At 37.5% G+C, this 18,130-nt stretch overlaps 1 protein-coding gene across 3 annotated transcripts in view; it reads left to right on the forward strand.

The window, feature by feature from the left end:
- phf14 (PHD finger protein 14) overlaps window positions 1-18,130 on the forward strand; it is a 299,338-nt gene that overhangs the window by 93,054 nt on the left and 188,154 nt on the right. For all 3 annotated transcript variants that reach the window (XM_028817150.2, XM_028817152.2, XM_028817151.2), the window contains exons 8-11: window positions 9,733-9,879; window positions 12,891-13,161; window positions 13,325-13,431; window positions 16,208-16,303. In XM_028817150.2, coding sequence (XP_028672983.1) covers window positions 9,733-9,879; window positions 12,891-13,161; window positions 13,325-13,431; window positions 16,208-16,303 — 621 coding nt within the window. The remainder of the gene's footprint in view (window positions 1-9,732; window positions 9,880-12,890; window positions 13,162-13,324; window positions 13,432-16,207; window positions 16,304-18,130) is intronic.

Genomic DNA, 18,130 nt, shown 5'->3' on the forward strand with positions numbered 1-18,130 from the left:
TGACAAGTGTAAACAAACCCTGGAGGGGGGGGGGGGGGGTGCATTCATTAAGTTGTGAAAAGTCTTGAGGTTGCTGCCAAGTCTCAGTTAAACAGAGAATGTCAAACTTACGGTCAATGAGGAGATCCTGAATGAGATGTCCCTTGCTCGTGAGTGAGCCGGATGTTCAGTAGACCAAAGCTGACAATGTTGTTTGACAGTGGTGTTAGTCGACCGAGCTAAGCTGGCCAACACGCTATGGTCAGCGTTCCTATCTGTGTTATGTGGAGGGTGCCGAAAATCAGACCAAAAAGAGTTAATTCCTTTCGAGGCATCTGTTCGGAATCTCCGGCGGGACCCACGATGGATGTATCTCCGACGAGGGAGAAGTATGACGTTCGGGTCGAAATACAGCACCGACAGCAGAGGCACAGACTGGAGAAGACGCAGTCGAAGGAGCTCAGCAGCTGGGTACTGGAGGAGGCCAGTCGCAGGTTGGATAATGAGCAACAGAAGACTCCAAACAAACATTAACCAGGCGAATATCCTACCAGTCCACATTGTAGGCAAGGAGGCCACAGGCAGCTCAGGCGTCCAGAGAACAAACCGGTAAGTTTCAAACGAAACGGGGGTTAGGCTGAAGCTAAATGCATACACAGCATATACAGCCACGCAGAGATGTCAGCAAAAATGGCAAAAAATACCATCAAAATCATTAGTCATAGCAAAATCAATAGTCTAGTTACCAGCGAGCAGCGGCGACCAGTCCCGCCAGCGTTCACTCAAACCGGAAGTTTTGCCTAAGTGGTCGGTTAATGGCTTCCAGCACAGCAGGCATGATGGAGCAAAGCTTGGCTGAGATATTCCTGACATGTTGGATAGTACCCAGAGAAATGGCAACAGGTAGCTTATGTAAACTGGCAGAAAAAAAAAAAGTTCTTCAGTGGAAATAAACAGAATTGGCCTAATTTAAAAGGGAACCAAAATACAATCTGTACATATATGTATATTTGTATATATTTATCACATTTGAGCTTTAATGTGTTTGTCACTTCAGTGAATTATTATGAATGCAAGTTGTCATGTAGCTGATGCGGCTGCATTTCCCCTCTTGATCAAGGATATCATCATTTTTCATTATCTCCGTAATGTTGCCTTTGCATATTTCAGAGTTTCATGGTAAATATATGCATGTTCTCCCATCAGGTTTTCGTTTGTAAAACGTGACATTTGTGTGGGAAGTGGCATATGCACATTTTAAGCTTCCTTTTGTGTGTATGCAAGATTTATAAATGAGGTCCGTAGAGCTTGTTCCAGCAGTACTTATTTTAAGGCAGAAACCAAACCTGGTTGGGGTACCAGTCCATTTAAGAGCACCAGTGATATCATGCAATGACATACATTTTCATGTAGAACAAAAATAAAACTTATATATCAGTGTCTGTATATGTGTATCATTAATTTCAAAATACTTAACTTCACATATGCATCAGCTACTTGTTTTTGTCTTTGTATAAATAATTAGAGGTATAGTGCATAGTGTCGCTGTCAAAAAGGTTTGTTTAAAAAGTGGAGATAGAGATTGTGTATTTTCTAGCAAATAATTAAAAAGTAGTTTAGCAACAACCTCAAATGCTTATGATACATAACCCTACTGCTGTAAATGGTTTGTATTTTGGCCTATTGAGGAATTGGAATTTGAAAATCCATCAGGGCTTTCATAATGTCAGTTTTCTATGATGCAGTGTTAATTTCTGAAATTTTAATGTGTACATTCCAAAAATCAAGCATGGTATAATATACTCTTGCATCATCTGGATCAAACAAAAAGTTGACAAATTGAGTAATAACAAAGTGCACTAAAACACACAAAAAAGCAACACAAATCATTTCTAAATGTAATTTTTGAATACTTACATGAAATCTGAGAATTTTACTGGCTAAAGTTTCCTATACAAGTTGTGTTAAGTATAGCATGTATTTTTTTATTTGTTCCTTTTACTTTTAAAAATTTTAGAAGTTGTTTGTTTTAATGTATTGTGCATTTGAAATGCAGGGAAGTCTTGCTTTCATTTAGACACACTTTTCTTTTAAAGGCCATGGTGTTCTCTGTATGTTGGCATACATTTCTGTAGACAATGCATAAGAAATATGAGTGCTTATTTCTACAAATCTTCACATTAAAGCTAAGTAAACCGAAATTCATTGTTGCAGAATTGCTTTATTAAGTCACAGGAAGAATATACTGAAATATTGAAATTTGTTTACTTAAATTTGTTAAAAAAGTAAAAACAAAATGTGATTCAAATACACTGCCTGGCCAAAAAAAAAGTCGCTACCAAAAAAAAAGGTCACACACTCTAATATTTCGTTGGACCGCCTTTAGCTTTGATTACGGCACGCATTCGCTGTGGCATTGTTTCGATAAGCTTCTGCAATGTCACAAGATTTAGTTCCATCTAGTGTTGCATTAATTTTTCACCAAGATCTTGCATTGATGATGGTAGAGTCTGACCGCTGCGCAAAGCCTTCTCCAGCACATCCCAAAGATTCTCAATGGGGTTAAGGTCTGGACTCTGTGGTGGCCAATCCATGTGTGAAAATGATGTCTCATGCTCCCAGAACCACTCTTTCACAATTTGAGCCCGATGAATCCTGGCATTGTCATCTTGGAATATGCCCGTGCCTTACGGCTACACAGCTGTTCAGTCCCAATCCCTAGAGTTCCCTTCGCATTGTGCGTGTGGAAATGCTCTTATTTTCACTATTAAACACAGACCTGAGTTCTACTGTTGTTTTTCTTCGATTTGATTTCACCAAACGTTTAAGTGACTGCCAATCACGATCATTCAGGATTTTTTTCCGGCCACATTTCTTCATCGAAGACGATGGGTCCCCACTATCCTTCCAGTTTTTAATAATGCGTTGGACAGTTCTTACCCCAATTTTAGTAGTTTCTGCAATCTCCTTAGATGTTTTCTCTGCTTGATGCATGCCAATGATTTGACCCTTCTCAAACAGACTAACATCTTTTCCATGACCACGAGATGTGCCTTTCGACATGGTTGTTTAAGAAATGAGAAGCAAATCATTGCACCAGTTGGGGTTAAATAACTTGTTGCCAGCTGAAAGATAATCGCCCATGCAGTAATTATCCAATAGGAGGCTCTTACCTATTTGCTTAGTTAAATCCAGGTGGCGACTTTTTTTTTAGTCAGGCAGTGTATATTGTTATTATACTATACCATACAGTACAAAGTAAAGTGTTTCCTGGTCCTCCTGGTGTAGAAACAGTGAATATGCAGTAGGGATCTGCACAATCTGAAAAGTTCACATCATTGTTTCAAAACATCACCTGTGTAGCGTATGATACCATGGCCTCTCTTCTAGGAGAGACAGAGAGATGCTTGTGGATTATGAATAATTAGCTCCTCTACCCATATACCACGGAAGGTCTCTGCAGAAGGTGGTTAGGGAATGGTGTTACTGCCGTTTTAGGTTGAGACACAAGAGTTAGTTTTGTTTTCTCAGAGACTGTTGAAACTCGTCAAAAATAGCGGTATTTGAGAATGTTATGATGATGACTCAAAGGTGATTCATTCTATGTTAGTTTAGAATTGTTACAAATCATGATGCTGTACTGGCACAAAATTTTTAAATTAGATCTGCCTCATCATGAAATCGATTTAAATAAATGTCTACCAACAGGAAGCTAAAAGTTAAGTATCCTCAAATGTTCTTTCTAACATCTTCTGAATAAAAACTTTACTCAGCATGTATTATTAGAAAAAAAAATCATACTTCATTGTGTTTCACCTTGGCTTGGCTAAAGTGCTTATTTTGTCTTATCATGTGCAAACGACATGCTGCAAAAAGCACATACAGTGGTGCGATAAGTATTCATTCTCCTTGAAAGTCATCATAATTTTCCGAATGATGAAAGATTTGCACAGATATTTATCCATCCTGTATTTTAATGTGAACTCTTAAGTTGTAAGAATACATTTCCAAAGTCAAAATAATCAGTTTTCTGTAGATATTTAACTGAAGAAAAAAAACTCAAAAGTTAGTGCATTCAAGCCTTATACATTAATACTTTGTTGAGAACCTTTTGCTTGCAATAACCACCTTAATTCTTTCGGTGTAAGTATGTAGCAGTTTTGCACATTGTTCAGGAGTGATTCTTCCTCATTCTTCTTAGCAGAATTTGTAGAGATCTTCTAGGATTGTGGGATGATGCCTCTGGAAAGCAGTTTTCAAATAGTGCCACAGATTGTCAATTGGGTTAAGATCAGGGCTTTGACTTGGCCATTCTAAAACATCCACCTTTCTGTTTTTGAGCCATTCCAGTGTCGCTTTGGCCTTATGCTTAGAGTCATTGTCATGTTGAAATATGAATATTCTCCAGATCCTGTAGGTTTATAGCAGATTGGAACAAATTCTCCTGCATTAATGTACAATATTTGTGTCCATCCATTGTTCCTTCAACTCTGAAAAGATTCCCAGTACATGAAAAGCATCCCCACAGCATGATGTTGCCACCACCATATTTCACCGTAGTTATGGTATTTCTTGAGGAATGAGCAGTATTAGTTTTACACTACACATACCTCTTTGAAGTCTGGCCAGAAAGTTCTATTTTTGGCTTATCTGTTAAGTTTTTTTTTTCTGTCCTTCTGGTCATGTGGCTTGACATTTTTTTTGTTACATACTGTGTAATATTATTGCTTAATCTTGTTTATGTTTTATATTAACTTCCTTTTATGTCTTTTTGTAAAACACTTTGAGCTACATTGTTTGTGTGACAACGTTTTATATAAATAAATGTTATTGTTGTTCTTTCTTGCTGCCCTCCCATAGAGGCCTGTTTTATAGAGAGCTTGAGATGGTTGACTTTTTAGTAGCCTCTTACCAGTCGATATCTTGCTCTGATGTTTGGTTTTGAAGGACGGCCTGTTCTAATAAGAGTCTGTGTGCTGTGATGAACCTTCCACTTTATGATGATCAATCCAGCAGTGCTTAATGGGAAACAAATTGTCATGTTTTTATTTTTTTAAACTGGGTTTTGGTATATACCCAAAAGGCCAGTATAATGGCACCCCTATATCTCATCTTAATCCTGCTGCCCTAAATAACGGCCTGTGCATATCTGTTACGCTATACTACTGTCATGCTACTGTAATTTCTAAATCTTGCAGCTTGCTGCCATAAAGAAATATTTTCGAAAGGTTGCTACGCCTTTCTGCCATCATAAACTGGCTGGCCAGAAAAGTGGCCTTCTCTATATTAGACTAAGCGCATAAAATACTGCTGTGTAGTTACGCTGTTATGCTATTTATGCAAGTTACGCTTTTTTTTTTTTAATCTTTTAGCTGCAGGTTAATTTTGTTTTTTCTCGTTGGTTCAAAGAAGAAAAAGGGAAAGACTTCGTTTGTATTTTAGCATGGGAGCATCTTAAAATAACAGATGCTTAGTGTGTGCAGAGATGTACATGCAGGCAAAGAGAGCTTTTGCCCCTCTGCACCACCCCCGTCAAACTCCCCACCTGTCAATGTTCCTGTGCCTAAGGAACATTGCTGTTATAACATTGTGGCTTATCATCATATTACCATTATATTATAAAATTTTACTGGTATAAATCAAAATATTTGAATTTCAAAATAGTTGAAAATGGCTGGTGAGGTTAAAGTTATAGTGTCGAAACACTGAGGAGGGTAGGGTTCAAAGGGTTAAGATGCCGGCACGAGACTTGGTTTGGTGTTTCGCTTCTGGCCCTCTCAAAGACACAAAATATATTAAACTCACACTTATATGAAGGTAACTCTTCCACCCATCCAGACTACTCTCCTCTGTGAATATAGATGGTGCATATAGATGAAACATGTGTTTTTGTATCTGGGGAGTAAAAGAGTTTGGAGAGCAAAAGAAGTGAAGCACAAAATTAAGTTTTTTGTTGAGTTTGGATGGTGGAGGTGGACGAATTGGTTCTGAGAAATAAAGAGCAAAGTAATTGTTGAAAAGATATATACAGTGGTGTGAAAAACTATTTGCCCCCTTCCTGATTTCTTATTCTTTTGCATGTTTGTCACACAAAATGTTTCTGATCATCAAACACATTTAACCATTAGTCAAATATAACACAAGTAAACACAAAATGCAGTTTGTAAATGGTGTTTTTTATTATTTAGGGAGAAAAAAAAATCCAAACCTACATGGCCCTGTGTGGAAAAAGTAATTGCCCCCTGAACCTAATAACTGGTTGGGCCACCCTTAGCAGCAATAACTGCAATCAAGCGTTTGCGATAACTTGCAATGAGTCTGTTAAAGCGCTCTGGAGGAATTTTGGCCCACTCATCTTTGCAAAATTGTTGTAATTCAGCTTTATTTGAGGGTTTTCTAGCATGAACCGCCTTTTTAAGGTCATGCCATAGCATCTCAATTAGATTCAGGTCAGGACTTTGACTAGGCCACTCCAAAGTCTTCAGCCATTCAGAGGTGGATTTGCTGGTGTGTTTTGGGTCATTGTCCTGTTGCAGCACCCAAGATCGCTTCAGCTTGAGTTGACGAACAGATGGCCGGACATTCTCCTTCAGGATTTTTTGGTAGACAGTAGAATTCATGGTTCCATCTATCACAGCAAGCCTTCCAGGTCCTGAAGCAGCAAAACAACCCCAGACCATCACACTACCACCACCATATTTTACTGTTGGTATGATGTTCTTTTTCTGAAATGCTGTGTTCCTTTTACGCCAGATGTAACGGGACATTTGCCTTCCAAAAAGTTCAACTTTTGTCTCATCAGTCCACAAGGTATTTTCCCAAAAGTCTTGGCAATCATTGAGATGTTTCTTAGCAAAATTGAGACGAGCCCTAATGTTCTTTTTGCTTAACAGTGGTTTGCGTCTTGGACATCTGCCATGCAGGCCGTTTTTGCCCAGTCTCTTTCTTATGGTGGAGTCGTGAACACTGACCTTAATTGAGGCAAGTGAGGCCTGCAGTTCTTTAGATGTTGTCCTGGGGTCTTTTGTGACCTCTCGGATGAGTCGTCTCTGCGCTCTTGGGGTAATTTTGGTCGGCCGGCCACTCCTGGGAAGGTTCACTACTGTTCCATGTTTTTGCCATTTGTGGGTAATGGCTCTCACTGTGGTTCGCTGGAGTCCCAAAGCTTTAGAAATGGCTTTATAACCTTTACCAGACTGATAGATCTCAATTACTTCTGTTCTCATTTTTTCCTGAATTTCTTTGGATCTTGGCATGATGTCTAGCTTTTGAGGTGCTTTTGGTCTACTTCTCTGTGTCAGGCAGCTCCTATTTAAGTGATTTCTTGATTGAAACAGGTGTGGCAGTAATCAGGCTTGGGGGTGGCTACGGAAATTGAAATCAGGTGTGATACACCACAGCTAGGTTATTTTTTAACAAGGGGGCAATTACTTTTTCACACAGGGCCATGTAGGTTTGGATTTTTTTTCTCCCTAAATAATAAAAACCATCATTTAAAAACTGCATTTTGTGTTTACTTGTGTTATATTTGACTAATGGTTAAATGTGTTTGATGATCAGAAACATTTTGTGTGACAAACATGCAAAAGAATAAGAAATCAGGAAGGGGGCAAATAGTTTTTCACACCACTGTAATATGTGCTATTTAATGTAATGTGATGTGACTGTTATTGTTCTACAGAGTGGTTTGCCACAATGAAATAAGCCATTGTCACAATAATTATGCAGAAAAATTGCATTTTATTTTTTTTAAATGTTTCTTCTTGTCTGCAGTTACTAGCTTTGAATAAATACTGTTTTGTTAAATGTACCTGTTTTGCATATGAGTTTAAAATTGTTCTAATAGAAACGACTAATGAATTTAAACAAAAATGATTTAATACAGGCACATGTTGCAGCCTACATCGACTACTAGAATCATCATATTGGTGTATTTGTATGAGTCAAAGGGTTAAATCAAGCATTTAGATTTCTAAATATTGAAATATATAATGTATACCATAAAATTATTTATAGGCCATATTGCTCAGACCTAGTTACAGGGCACTCCTGCTAAACTAGCATAGCACAGGACTCTTACAAGCCAACTGCTGCGAATGCAAGTGCCTGACAGTTTTCTTGTGTAGTGTGTGAGATTAAATAAAAGCCTGTAGTTTAGCGCTAATTGATGATTTTTATTTACATCAACAATGTGTCCAGCCAATCAGCACTTAATTATATCATCTGTCATTGGCTCAGGCCTAATATACCGCAACAATATTATAATGGTACAGGAAAAAAATGTGGTAGACTCTGCTTACTGAACAAAAGAAACAATATAAGCATTTCCAATGGCAATATATACCATTAAAAATTCAAGTAATTGACCTCACTTAATGTAAACTGATCGGTAGTATATGTAAATACAGAGTGAGTTAGATACATCAAACTGATGTAAGACAACATTAAAGATGTGGGAGTTTGAAATTCTGGCAGAACAGAATCGAATGGTTGGATATCCCTTGCTGGATGATAGAAAGACAATAGGTTTTAATTGAGTGCATAGCGTTAGGGGCAGTAGGAAAAGCTTTCTTCTGGCATATTTGTCATTAATTCCCTTTTGAAATATTATTAATTTAACCCTCCTGCTACTGGACATTGTGAATCTCCACAATGCATTTTCTGTAGTTTTCTGAGTGTTCTCTACCATCACAGCTCTTCTGCCATTTTCTATGGATGAGAACCTTGTCATCTGACAGAGTTGCATAGATCATGTAAAGCTGATATGGTAGCATCAGTGGCTTTTACACAGATAATGTGTTCTTATAGTCTATGATAGATTATATACCTTGTCTACATGTTATGGTTTAAATTATTACTCAAATTGTTTTCTAACTTTGTAATTGTTCATTGAATCTGTGATGGTTGCTTTAAGGGTCCTTCTGACTGCACTCTACACCTTCTTTTTGCCAAATGTAAATTTTAAATTACAAAATTTAGGAGAGAATGTAAAGGTACTCCTGCATTCTGGTTGTTGATAGTATACTGCTTAGGATGTTTTTCCAGAAAAATTTCATTTTACTCAGGTTGATAATGTACTCCAAATTTGGTGGAATGTTCAATCATTCTTTTTTTAATTTACTGATTCTCCTGCTCTCTTCAAGTTACAAGTTCATTTGTGGAGTAATTTTTTTCAACATGTTACATTAAATTTATTTTGTTTTAGAGAGGTGTCTGTCTTTAGAATTATTTACATTTTTTATGCCTTGTTTTTTAATGCCCAAATTAATGACGTGAACATGTTCCAGAATTCCCATTTTATGGAATAACGATTAGTAAGATTTTGTGGGTGCATACTCTCAAAAATGATGCACCAATGGATATTATTAACTGGCCAATGTGTGTTGTGTGTGCTCGCCCTGCAATGGACTGGCACCCACTACAGGTGTTGTTCTTGCCTTGTTCCCGAAGATTACCCCTAGCAAACCTACCCTGTATAAACGGGTTAAGAAGATCTGTTGTTGGATGAGTGGTTGTTGTTTATTAACATAGAAATGATTTGATATCTTTAAATAATATATAACTTAATCTTATCTAATCTAATTGGTATGCACGCTTTCACTTTATTGTTTATTCAGTTTCTCATTTCATTGGAGGATGTTTGCTTAGATAAAATCAAATTTATTAAAAAAAATGTTACTCTATGCTCAATGAAAACAATCTTTTTAATCCACCATTTCAAAGTTAAAAAATGTATGTTTTGTTTCTAAACAGGACATTGCCGATCCATTCTTTGCATATTGCAAGCAGCATGCAGACAGGTTTGATCGAAAGTGGAAGCGGAAAAATTACCTGGCCTTGCAGTCGTATTGTAAAATGACATTGCAAGAAAGAGAAAAGCAACTTTCTCCTGAGGCACAGGTATAAGAAGTATATTTGGCCTTTTTTTTTGTGAGCAAAATGCATGACAGTTTTATAGTCAGTCTATACTTTTGATTTACAGTGTTAGCATTTTGTATATGTAGGAGTTAAAAGAACTGCTGTGCCACTGAGTATCTGAAAAGTAAACAAAACAGATGGAGGTTAATATAAAAATAAGTTAATTTTGTAAAAATGTCTTTGCATAGAAGAAATAAGAAATGTCTACTGCATCACTGGTGTAATAAACACCTTTAAGTTTTAAGTTTGTGTTTTATAAATACAACATACAGTATATAAAACAACAATTTACAGAAATAATTATGTGTGTATATATATATATATATGTATATATATGTGTATATATATATATATATATATATATATATATATATATATATATATATATATATATATATATATATTGTAGAAATGGCGCTATATATAGGCGCCTGACCCGGCACAGAACGACACAGAGGCACGTATAAAACACACAAGGACTTTTATTTTTCTTCACCCGTGGGCGCACGTCTTCCGCATGACCCACAGGCAATACACAGTCCCAAAAGCACAATCCCAACAACAACACACTCTTCTCTCTCCCACCACTCCTCTGCAAGCTTCATCTCCTTCCTCCCAACTCTGGCTCCCTGAGTGGTGGTGGCTGGCCCTTTTTATACCCCACACGGAAGTGTTCCAGGTGCTTGATCATCTGGTCCTAATTGCATTTCCGGGTGGGGCTGAAGATTGCACCAGCCGGGCTGCAGACTCCATGCAGCTCCCCCTAGCGGCCATCCGAGCCCCCAACCAGGTTGTGGAAGACTCCATCTCCCATGGAGCCATGTGCCAGGTTGGGGAATCATCGTCCGCCAGGGAGGCTGCCACCAAACGTCCCGGGGGAGGTATTGAAGTGTCCGTGGCTGCTCCCCCGGAACAGATGCAGCAGGGGCGTCCCTGCCGGGCATGGGACCCGGCTGCCCTTCACAATATATATATATATATATATATATATATATTCACGGCATTCGTAGTCTGTGTCACAATCTGATTGTATGGGTGGTTACCTACCAGGTGACGCTTGTGGTTGGCCAGCAATCTGCTAACATCCGCCACGGTGCCCTCAGTTTGTGAGGAGCAGATCATAGAATGGTTGAAATAGTTTACTGTCAAATAAATGCAAAGAGTACACGACATGTGTTTCGCCCTCATTCTGGGCTCATCAGGTGTACACTGCACTGCACTCCATCCATCCATCCATTTTCCAACCCGCTGAATCCGAACACAGGGTCACGGGGGTCTGCTGGAGCCAATCCCAGCCAACACAGGGCACAAGGCAGGAAACAATCCTGGGCAGGGTGCCAACCCACCGCAGTGCACTGCACTCCCTCTCGGGAATCGAACCTCGGACGTCAGCGCCAGAGGCGATGCCCCTAACGTTGCGCCACGGCGTGTGGTTCGTTTATTTGACAGCATGTAGATCGGGGTAATTACATTCACGGCATTCGTAGTCTGTGTCACAATCTGATTGTATGGGTGGTTACCTACCAGGTAACGCTTGTGGTTGGCCAGCAATCTGCTAACATCCGCCACGGTGCCCTCAGCTGTCAAATAAACGAACCACACGCCGTGGCGCAACGTTAGGGGCATCGCCTCTGGCGCTGATGTCCGAGGTTCGATTCCCGAGAGGGAGTGCAGTGGAGTGTGTACACCTGATGAGCCCAGAATGAGGGTGAAACACGTGTCGTGTACTCTTTGCATTTATTTGACAGTAAACTATTTCAACCATATATATATATATATATATATATATATATATATATATATATATATATATATATATATATATATGGAAGTGAAGGTTTGTGATACGGTTTGCTTATTTGTAGTTGGAGAATCCACAAAGGGAGAGAATGAATCACGTATCATAAAGTAGTTTTTATACCTGAGCTTTCAGCTCCTACCAGGAGCCGTCATTAGAGGATAATGATTAGGGTTAGGAGGGTGTTAGTCGTAAAGTTTTATTTATTATGAGGATGTTCTTCTTCTTAAGTTTGCATATGCTGGGCACACACTCACCTACCATCCCCCCCCACCTAATTTTCCTATATATTGCTTTTGATTCTTGTGTGTCTAATCATTATTCTCTGATGATGGCTCCTGGCAGGAGCTGAAAGCGCAGGAATAAAAACTACTTTATGATACGTGATTCATTCTCTCCCTTTGTGGATTCTCCAACTACAAATAAATATATATACAGTATATATATGCAGTATATATAATAATGTGAGTATGTTTGTATGTATATATGTATGTATGTATGTATATGCTAGCAAGTTACACAAACATCTCTCTGCTAAGGTAACTTAGTTTACACCAGGCACTACAACCATTAATGCACTGTTTGTAACATTGCTGACAAGCTGCATTAGCCTGGAGATCAGTCACACACCAGTAATGAGCTCACATTCCATTACACAAATGATCAACTTCAGGGGACCCTTTAAAAGGGGCAAATGGCAAAGTCACAAAAGAATTTCAGTTTGTGCAGCCTCAGTGAGCGATTAATTTAAGGATAGTAAGCTACCTGAAAGAGTAATGCAAAGATCAAGAAACCATGGGAACTTGGAGTCTGGGAACACCACAGTAGCGTGATGTTTGCCCATGAACACCCTAACTAAAGATTTCATCTTTTTGAGTTTTTACTTATATATTATATGGATGATATTTCACTACAGTTTTCTATCTTCATTTAAAGATAAAGTGCAAGTATGTATGTGACATTGAAGATGTCATCTGCAGTACTGGTTTGTAGGAAGATTAAGTATACAGTAATATTTGTAACTTGACCTACTTAAAATGTGATTAGTACCAGAATCACCATTCAGTATCATTAGGATCTTTCTTCTGGATATTTTATTACTAGTGGAATTTTTTAACGATGTTGCTGTTTTTATTGTGTGTTAATTAACTTCTTTGTAATTCTTTATATTTCTTTTATGTAAATGTCATTTTAGGCTCGAATTACTGCCAGACTTGAGCAGTATCGTACTAAAACAGAACTGGCCCGTAACACCAGACCACAAGCTTGGGTGCCAAGAGAGAAACTACCACGACCACTTACCAGCAGTGCCTCTGCAATTCGTAAGCTTATGCGTAAGGCTGAACTCATGGGAATCAGTACAGATATATTTCCAGTTGATACTTCAGATACCAGCTCCAGTGTTGATGGCAGAAGAAAACATAAACAGCCAGCTTTAACTGCAGATTTTGTGAACTATTATCTTGGTAGGAAAAAGAAATCAGTCTGTTTAATTATTATAGTGATGTAGTAAATGTTAAGTGGTAACTGAATATTTGATGTTATAATTTAGATGTGATAAATATATTTGCTAATATTTTCATATTTCGTGAGCTTATGCAGCATATAACTTTCCTTTCTTTCATTCAGAAAGGAATATGAGAATGATACAAATCCAGGAAAGTATTGCAGAGCAAAAGAACCTGAAAGATAAGATGGAAAATGAGCAAGAAAAACTCCACATAGAATATAATAAGGTACTGGCACAGTGCATAAATAATATGATTTAAGGTGCTTTTCTTACATTTTGTTTTTTTGAAAAAAATTATTTTATTTAAAGCTATCACACAAAATACACTTTCCAAATTCTAACAATCTTGCAAAATGGATTTTTATAGTGTTACACATTTTCCTTCCACTCCCCCAAGATCACACGTTAATTGCTAAGTCTTAATTACCAGGTAGGATATAGCATGTAACAATAAGAAACCTGAATTGGACTAGTTAGTATCCCGTACAGGGGAGATACTTGTCATGCCCTGCCTGCAGTGCTATAATGAGTAAAGAATTCTAGTAGATGACTGAGTGGATAGTCCTCTAGTTTCACTCTAAGTCAAATTTGATTTTAGATGGCTTTATGTTTACTTTAAAACCATCCATCTGTCCATTTTCAAAGCTTTCTCAAGGCTCAACAATACCAATTGCCATTGGCCACCATCATATTTAGTGATAAACATTTATTTTGACTGTGGATCAGTAATGGCCAGTTTTTGCTCATTATGCATAGTCAGTGGATTGGTATATAACTTGCCAGTCACTAGTTGGTTTTACAGTTATTTAAGCTGCGTTTATGTGCATTGCACTTTCTAGCTTTCATTTGTTCAAATAAAGCAGTTAACACACAGTGTAACAACTGGCTGCCATGCAACATGTGTGAGCTGGTGAGGATGAAATGTTAAAAGGAATGTTAAAAGTCTCCTTTAGCTTAGAGAGGCTGAGAAATGCCACAGAACCCATGGCTGGTACAAAGCATCTTATATGTGGTAGTGTAAAGATGAAAGATATATTATCTGAAACGTGCTGGGAAAAAAAGTCAGCAATGATGGAACTAAAGCAAAGGCGCTACAAATGTGATGACATTCAACATTGCATTATACAACAAATAATGCTGACTCTCAACAGTTTTCATTACATGTTAGTAAAAACAGCATTCTTTTGACACATTTGTTTACATATTGCTTCTTGATTGACATTGATTGCTTCTTCAGAGTACTGCAATATTAAGAAAAATGAAACACCAATATTTTTACTTTTAATAATTATTTCTTTTTATTTGAATTCAAGGTGCAATGATGGATATTTTAGAAACCCAATAAAAGGAACAAGTAAAAGAAATGCTGCTGAATATGTTGTAAAAAGGATGTAAAACATGAGGTGACCAAGCAGAAACGACATACACAGTCATATGCTGTTACATACACATTACATAAAAGTTTTAAATTGATTTGCATGTCATTGAGATATATAAGTATTTGATACCCTATAACCCAGCCAGAATTCTGGCTCCAGCAAATTGGCTGTGTGCCCATGTGGCACACAGATTACAATCAATCAATTAATTATAGGTAATCCTGATCTCAACTCATTATGTGTATAAAGCACACCTGTCCACAGAATCATATTTCTTCCATTCCAACCTCTCCACCACCATGGGAAAGACCAAAGAACTGTCAAAGGACATCAGGGACAAGATTGTAGACTTGCACAAGGTTGGAATGAGCAATAAGACCCTCAGCAAAAAACTTGGTGAGAAGGTGACAACTGTTGGTGCAGTTATTTGGAAATGGAAGAAATATAAAATGACCATCAGATGCCCTCGGTCTGGAGCTCCATGCAAGATCTTGCCTTATGGGGTGAGGATAATCATGAGAAACGTGAGGGATTAGCCCAAAACTACACGGGAGGAGCTTGTTAATGATCTGAAGGCATTTGGGACCACAGTTACTAAGAACACCATTGGTAACACTACGCCGTAATGGACTGAAATCTTGCAGCTCCTGCAAGGTCCCCCTGCTCAAGAAGGCACATGTAAAGGCCCAGATGTTCACTGGCAAGATTTCAATCCATGCTAATTAAGAAGTGTTTTAGCTGTAAAAGCATTTCTGAACAGTTAGTTCATAAACAGAATTATAGAATCCATTCCTCATAGGCTAGGTTTTAACAAACCATGTGACACAAGGAATGGGTTTGCACAGAGCCATAATTTTGACATGTTAGGTGATAATGCTGTGGATTAAAATGCTATAAAGTTGTAGATAAAACAAAAGTATTTATAATTGTACAGCATCCTAATTGCTTAAAATACAAGCTGTTAAAAATGGCAATCATATTTTCAGCATACAAAAGTCAATGAGGCATGGCGACCACTTTTGAAAGTCAGTGTTGAGTCCTGTTTCTTCACAATTTGATCAAGAGAAGCCAGCTACTATTTTGGCAGCAGTGAACAATAAGCAGGGAGTGAATCTAGCTAGCTCATCCAGACATGCTTAATTTTGTGTAGTATGTCTAGGGATTCCACAGTAGCTGGAGGTAGATGTCCCAAACATAAAAAGAGCATGCCTGATTGAGTACAGAAAGTGACCAGGCCAGGAAAACAAATCCAGGTCCTGGGAACTATGAAGTGTTACCCACTGCAAATCTGCTATACCTATATTTAACCAGGTTTAGGCTATTCTTATTTTAATAGTCCGGTTAAAACTAAAAAGAAATAATGTTGATTACCCTTTTTATAAAATGATGTTGAATATTTTATACCTTTGCTTGAATGTCTTAATTTACTACTCCTTATTTTTGGTTCAAGTGTGAGTCTCTTGGAATATACTGTATTCTGTTTTGATCTATTTCTGACATATGTGAATAAGAAAAATTTCTTCTGTTAATAAATACAATGCTCAAATTATTACTGAGAGATTATTTTGTCTTTTACCATACAAGAAGTGTATTTCTTAGATCTTTGTTTTTTATTTTACTTAGTTGTGCGAGTCATTGGAGGACCTACAAAATATCAATGGTAATTTAAGAAATGAAGGACAGACTATGTGGACATTGCTTGGTAGCATTCTTGGACAGGTTGGTAATCTTGTATATCTTAATGATATAAAAGTATTTTTACATGTTTACACATAATGACATCACGTGATGTGCAAGGAATTGGGAATATTAATGGATATAAGTTGCCTTTTTTTTTTGGTAAAAATTCAAATACAGTGGAACCTCAGTTTACAAACGTACAAATCGGTTTACGACCAAAAAGTTCGCCAAACTTTTGCATCTGTTCACGACCACACACTCGGTATACGAACAAGCCAGTTTCCCTTTCAGTTTGTACGTGTTCAGTCTCTCCCTGTGCATTTCCTGTGCAGCGAGCAAGAAAGAGAGAGAGCAAGACAGCGCAACACACACACACACACACACACACACGCACGCATGCACGCGAGCGAGCGAGAGAGAGAGAGACACATACACAGGCGCGCGCGCGCGCGAGAGAGAGACACACACACAAAGGCGTGCGAGAGAGAGAGACATATACACATACACACACACACACACAGGCGAGCGAACGAGAGAGAGGGCTGGACGCATACGGTAGAGAAGGCAGTTAAAGAATGCACTGGGCTTGTTTTTGTTTTCACTTCTGTTTACAGCGATCGGTTCGTAGTGTGCATTGTTGCAATGTTACTTTTCTTGGTGGTTTATTAAATTACAGATTTTTTCAAATGTTCATTTTTTTCCCTGTGCTTAAAACTCATTAAAAAAAAGTGTTTTTAGCCAGTGGTTGGTAGCGCTATAGCGCGAACTATTGTAGTGTTAGTTTTCTCTGTTGTTTAAGGTTTTCTCAAGTGTTATTCAATGTTTTTACATTTAGTTTACTATTATGCTGTGCATTCTATGGTTTAATTAACTATATTTGTGCTTAAAAACTTAAAAAATATATATATTTACATACAGTTTGTATGGTCTGGAACAGATTAATTGTATTTACGTACAATCCTATGGGGGAAATTGCTTCGGTTCATGACCAAATCGGGTTACGACCAGAGTTTTGGAACGAATTATGGTCGTGAACCGAGGTTCCACTGTACATTAAAAATCCAGTACCTAAACAGATTTATTCTAGTTTGAACTTCAAATAATATCATTTTGTTTTCTCTTTGAGAAGATGCTGCAAAATAGATGGAAAATTAGTGTCCTGGATGTTTCATTTTTTTACATAGTGTTTAAATGAATTTAGAAATCTGCACACTTTTGTAGCAGCATCGGCAAGACAGGATGGTTTACACCAGATGTTTGATGTTTCTTTTGTTTTCAGAAAAGGGAGAGCAGAATACAAATAAAAAAATGATACAGCAAGTAAAGTGCAAATCTTTTTTGTCACATTATATATCCTTTAAAATATTGCAGTTTTTATTCTTTGTTAAATGTGAAATTGTGCAGCATTTTCCTTTGCAACATTTGGTTTGACTTCTTGCTGTTGCATGGCCATATTTTCTCCATTGACAAGGTAGAACAGATGAAAAAGAGGTAAAAAGTATACATTTTCTTCTGAATATCTGCATTTTGTGCATGGCTTAATAGATATCTACATACAGTACATGAATATGCACTGTGCTTTATTGATCTCAGTTGTTAAAAAGCTGGTAAACAACAATTATATATACATTATAATGTACTCAAGATAAATCAGTATCATAACTAAATATGTCTGTGGTCTAATTTACAGTAACAAAAGTGGTAAGAAATCTAGTATAGTCAGAGGTTACAATGTAAAACTCAATGGCCATTGTTTAAAAATAAAAAAAAACACCTACAATACCATTGCATAAAATTGCTTTGTAAAATCAGCTTTTGAGATATGATCTTAAAAGTTTATTTGTGCCTTGTGTGTTGGTTTTCCAC

Source organism: Erpetoichthys calabaricus, chromosome 13, assembly GCF_900747795.2.
Source record: "Erpetoichthys calabaricus chromosome 13, fErpCal1.3, whole genome shotgun sequence".
In the NCBI taxonomy this organism is placed as follows: Eukaryota; Metazoa; Chordata; class Cladistia; order Polypteriformes; family Polypteridae; genus Erpetoichthys; species Erpetoichthys calabaricus.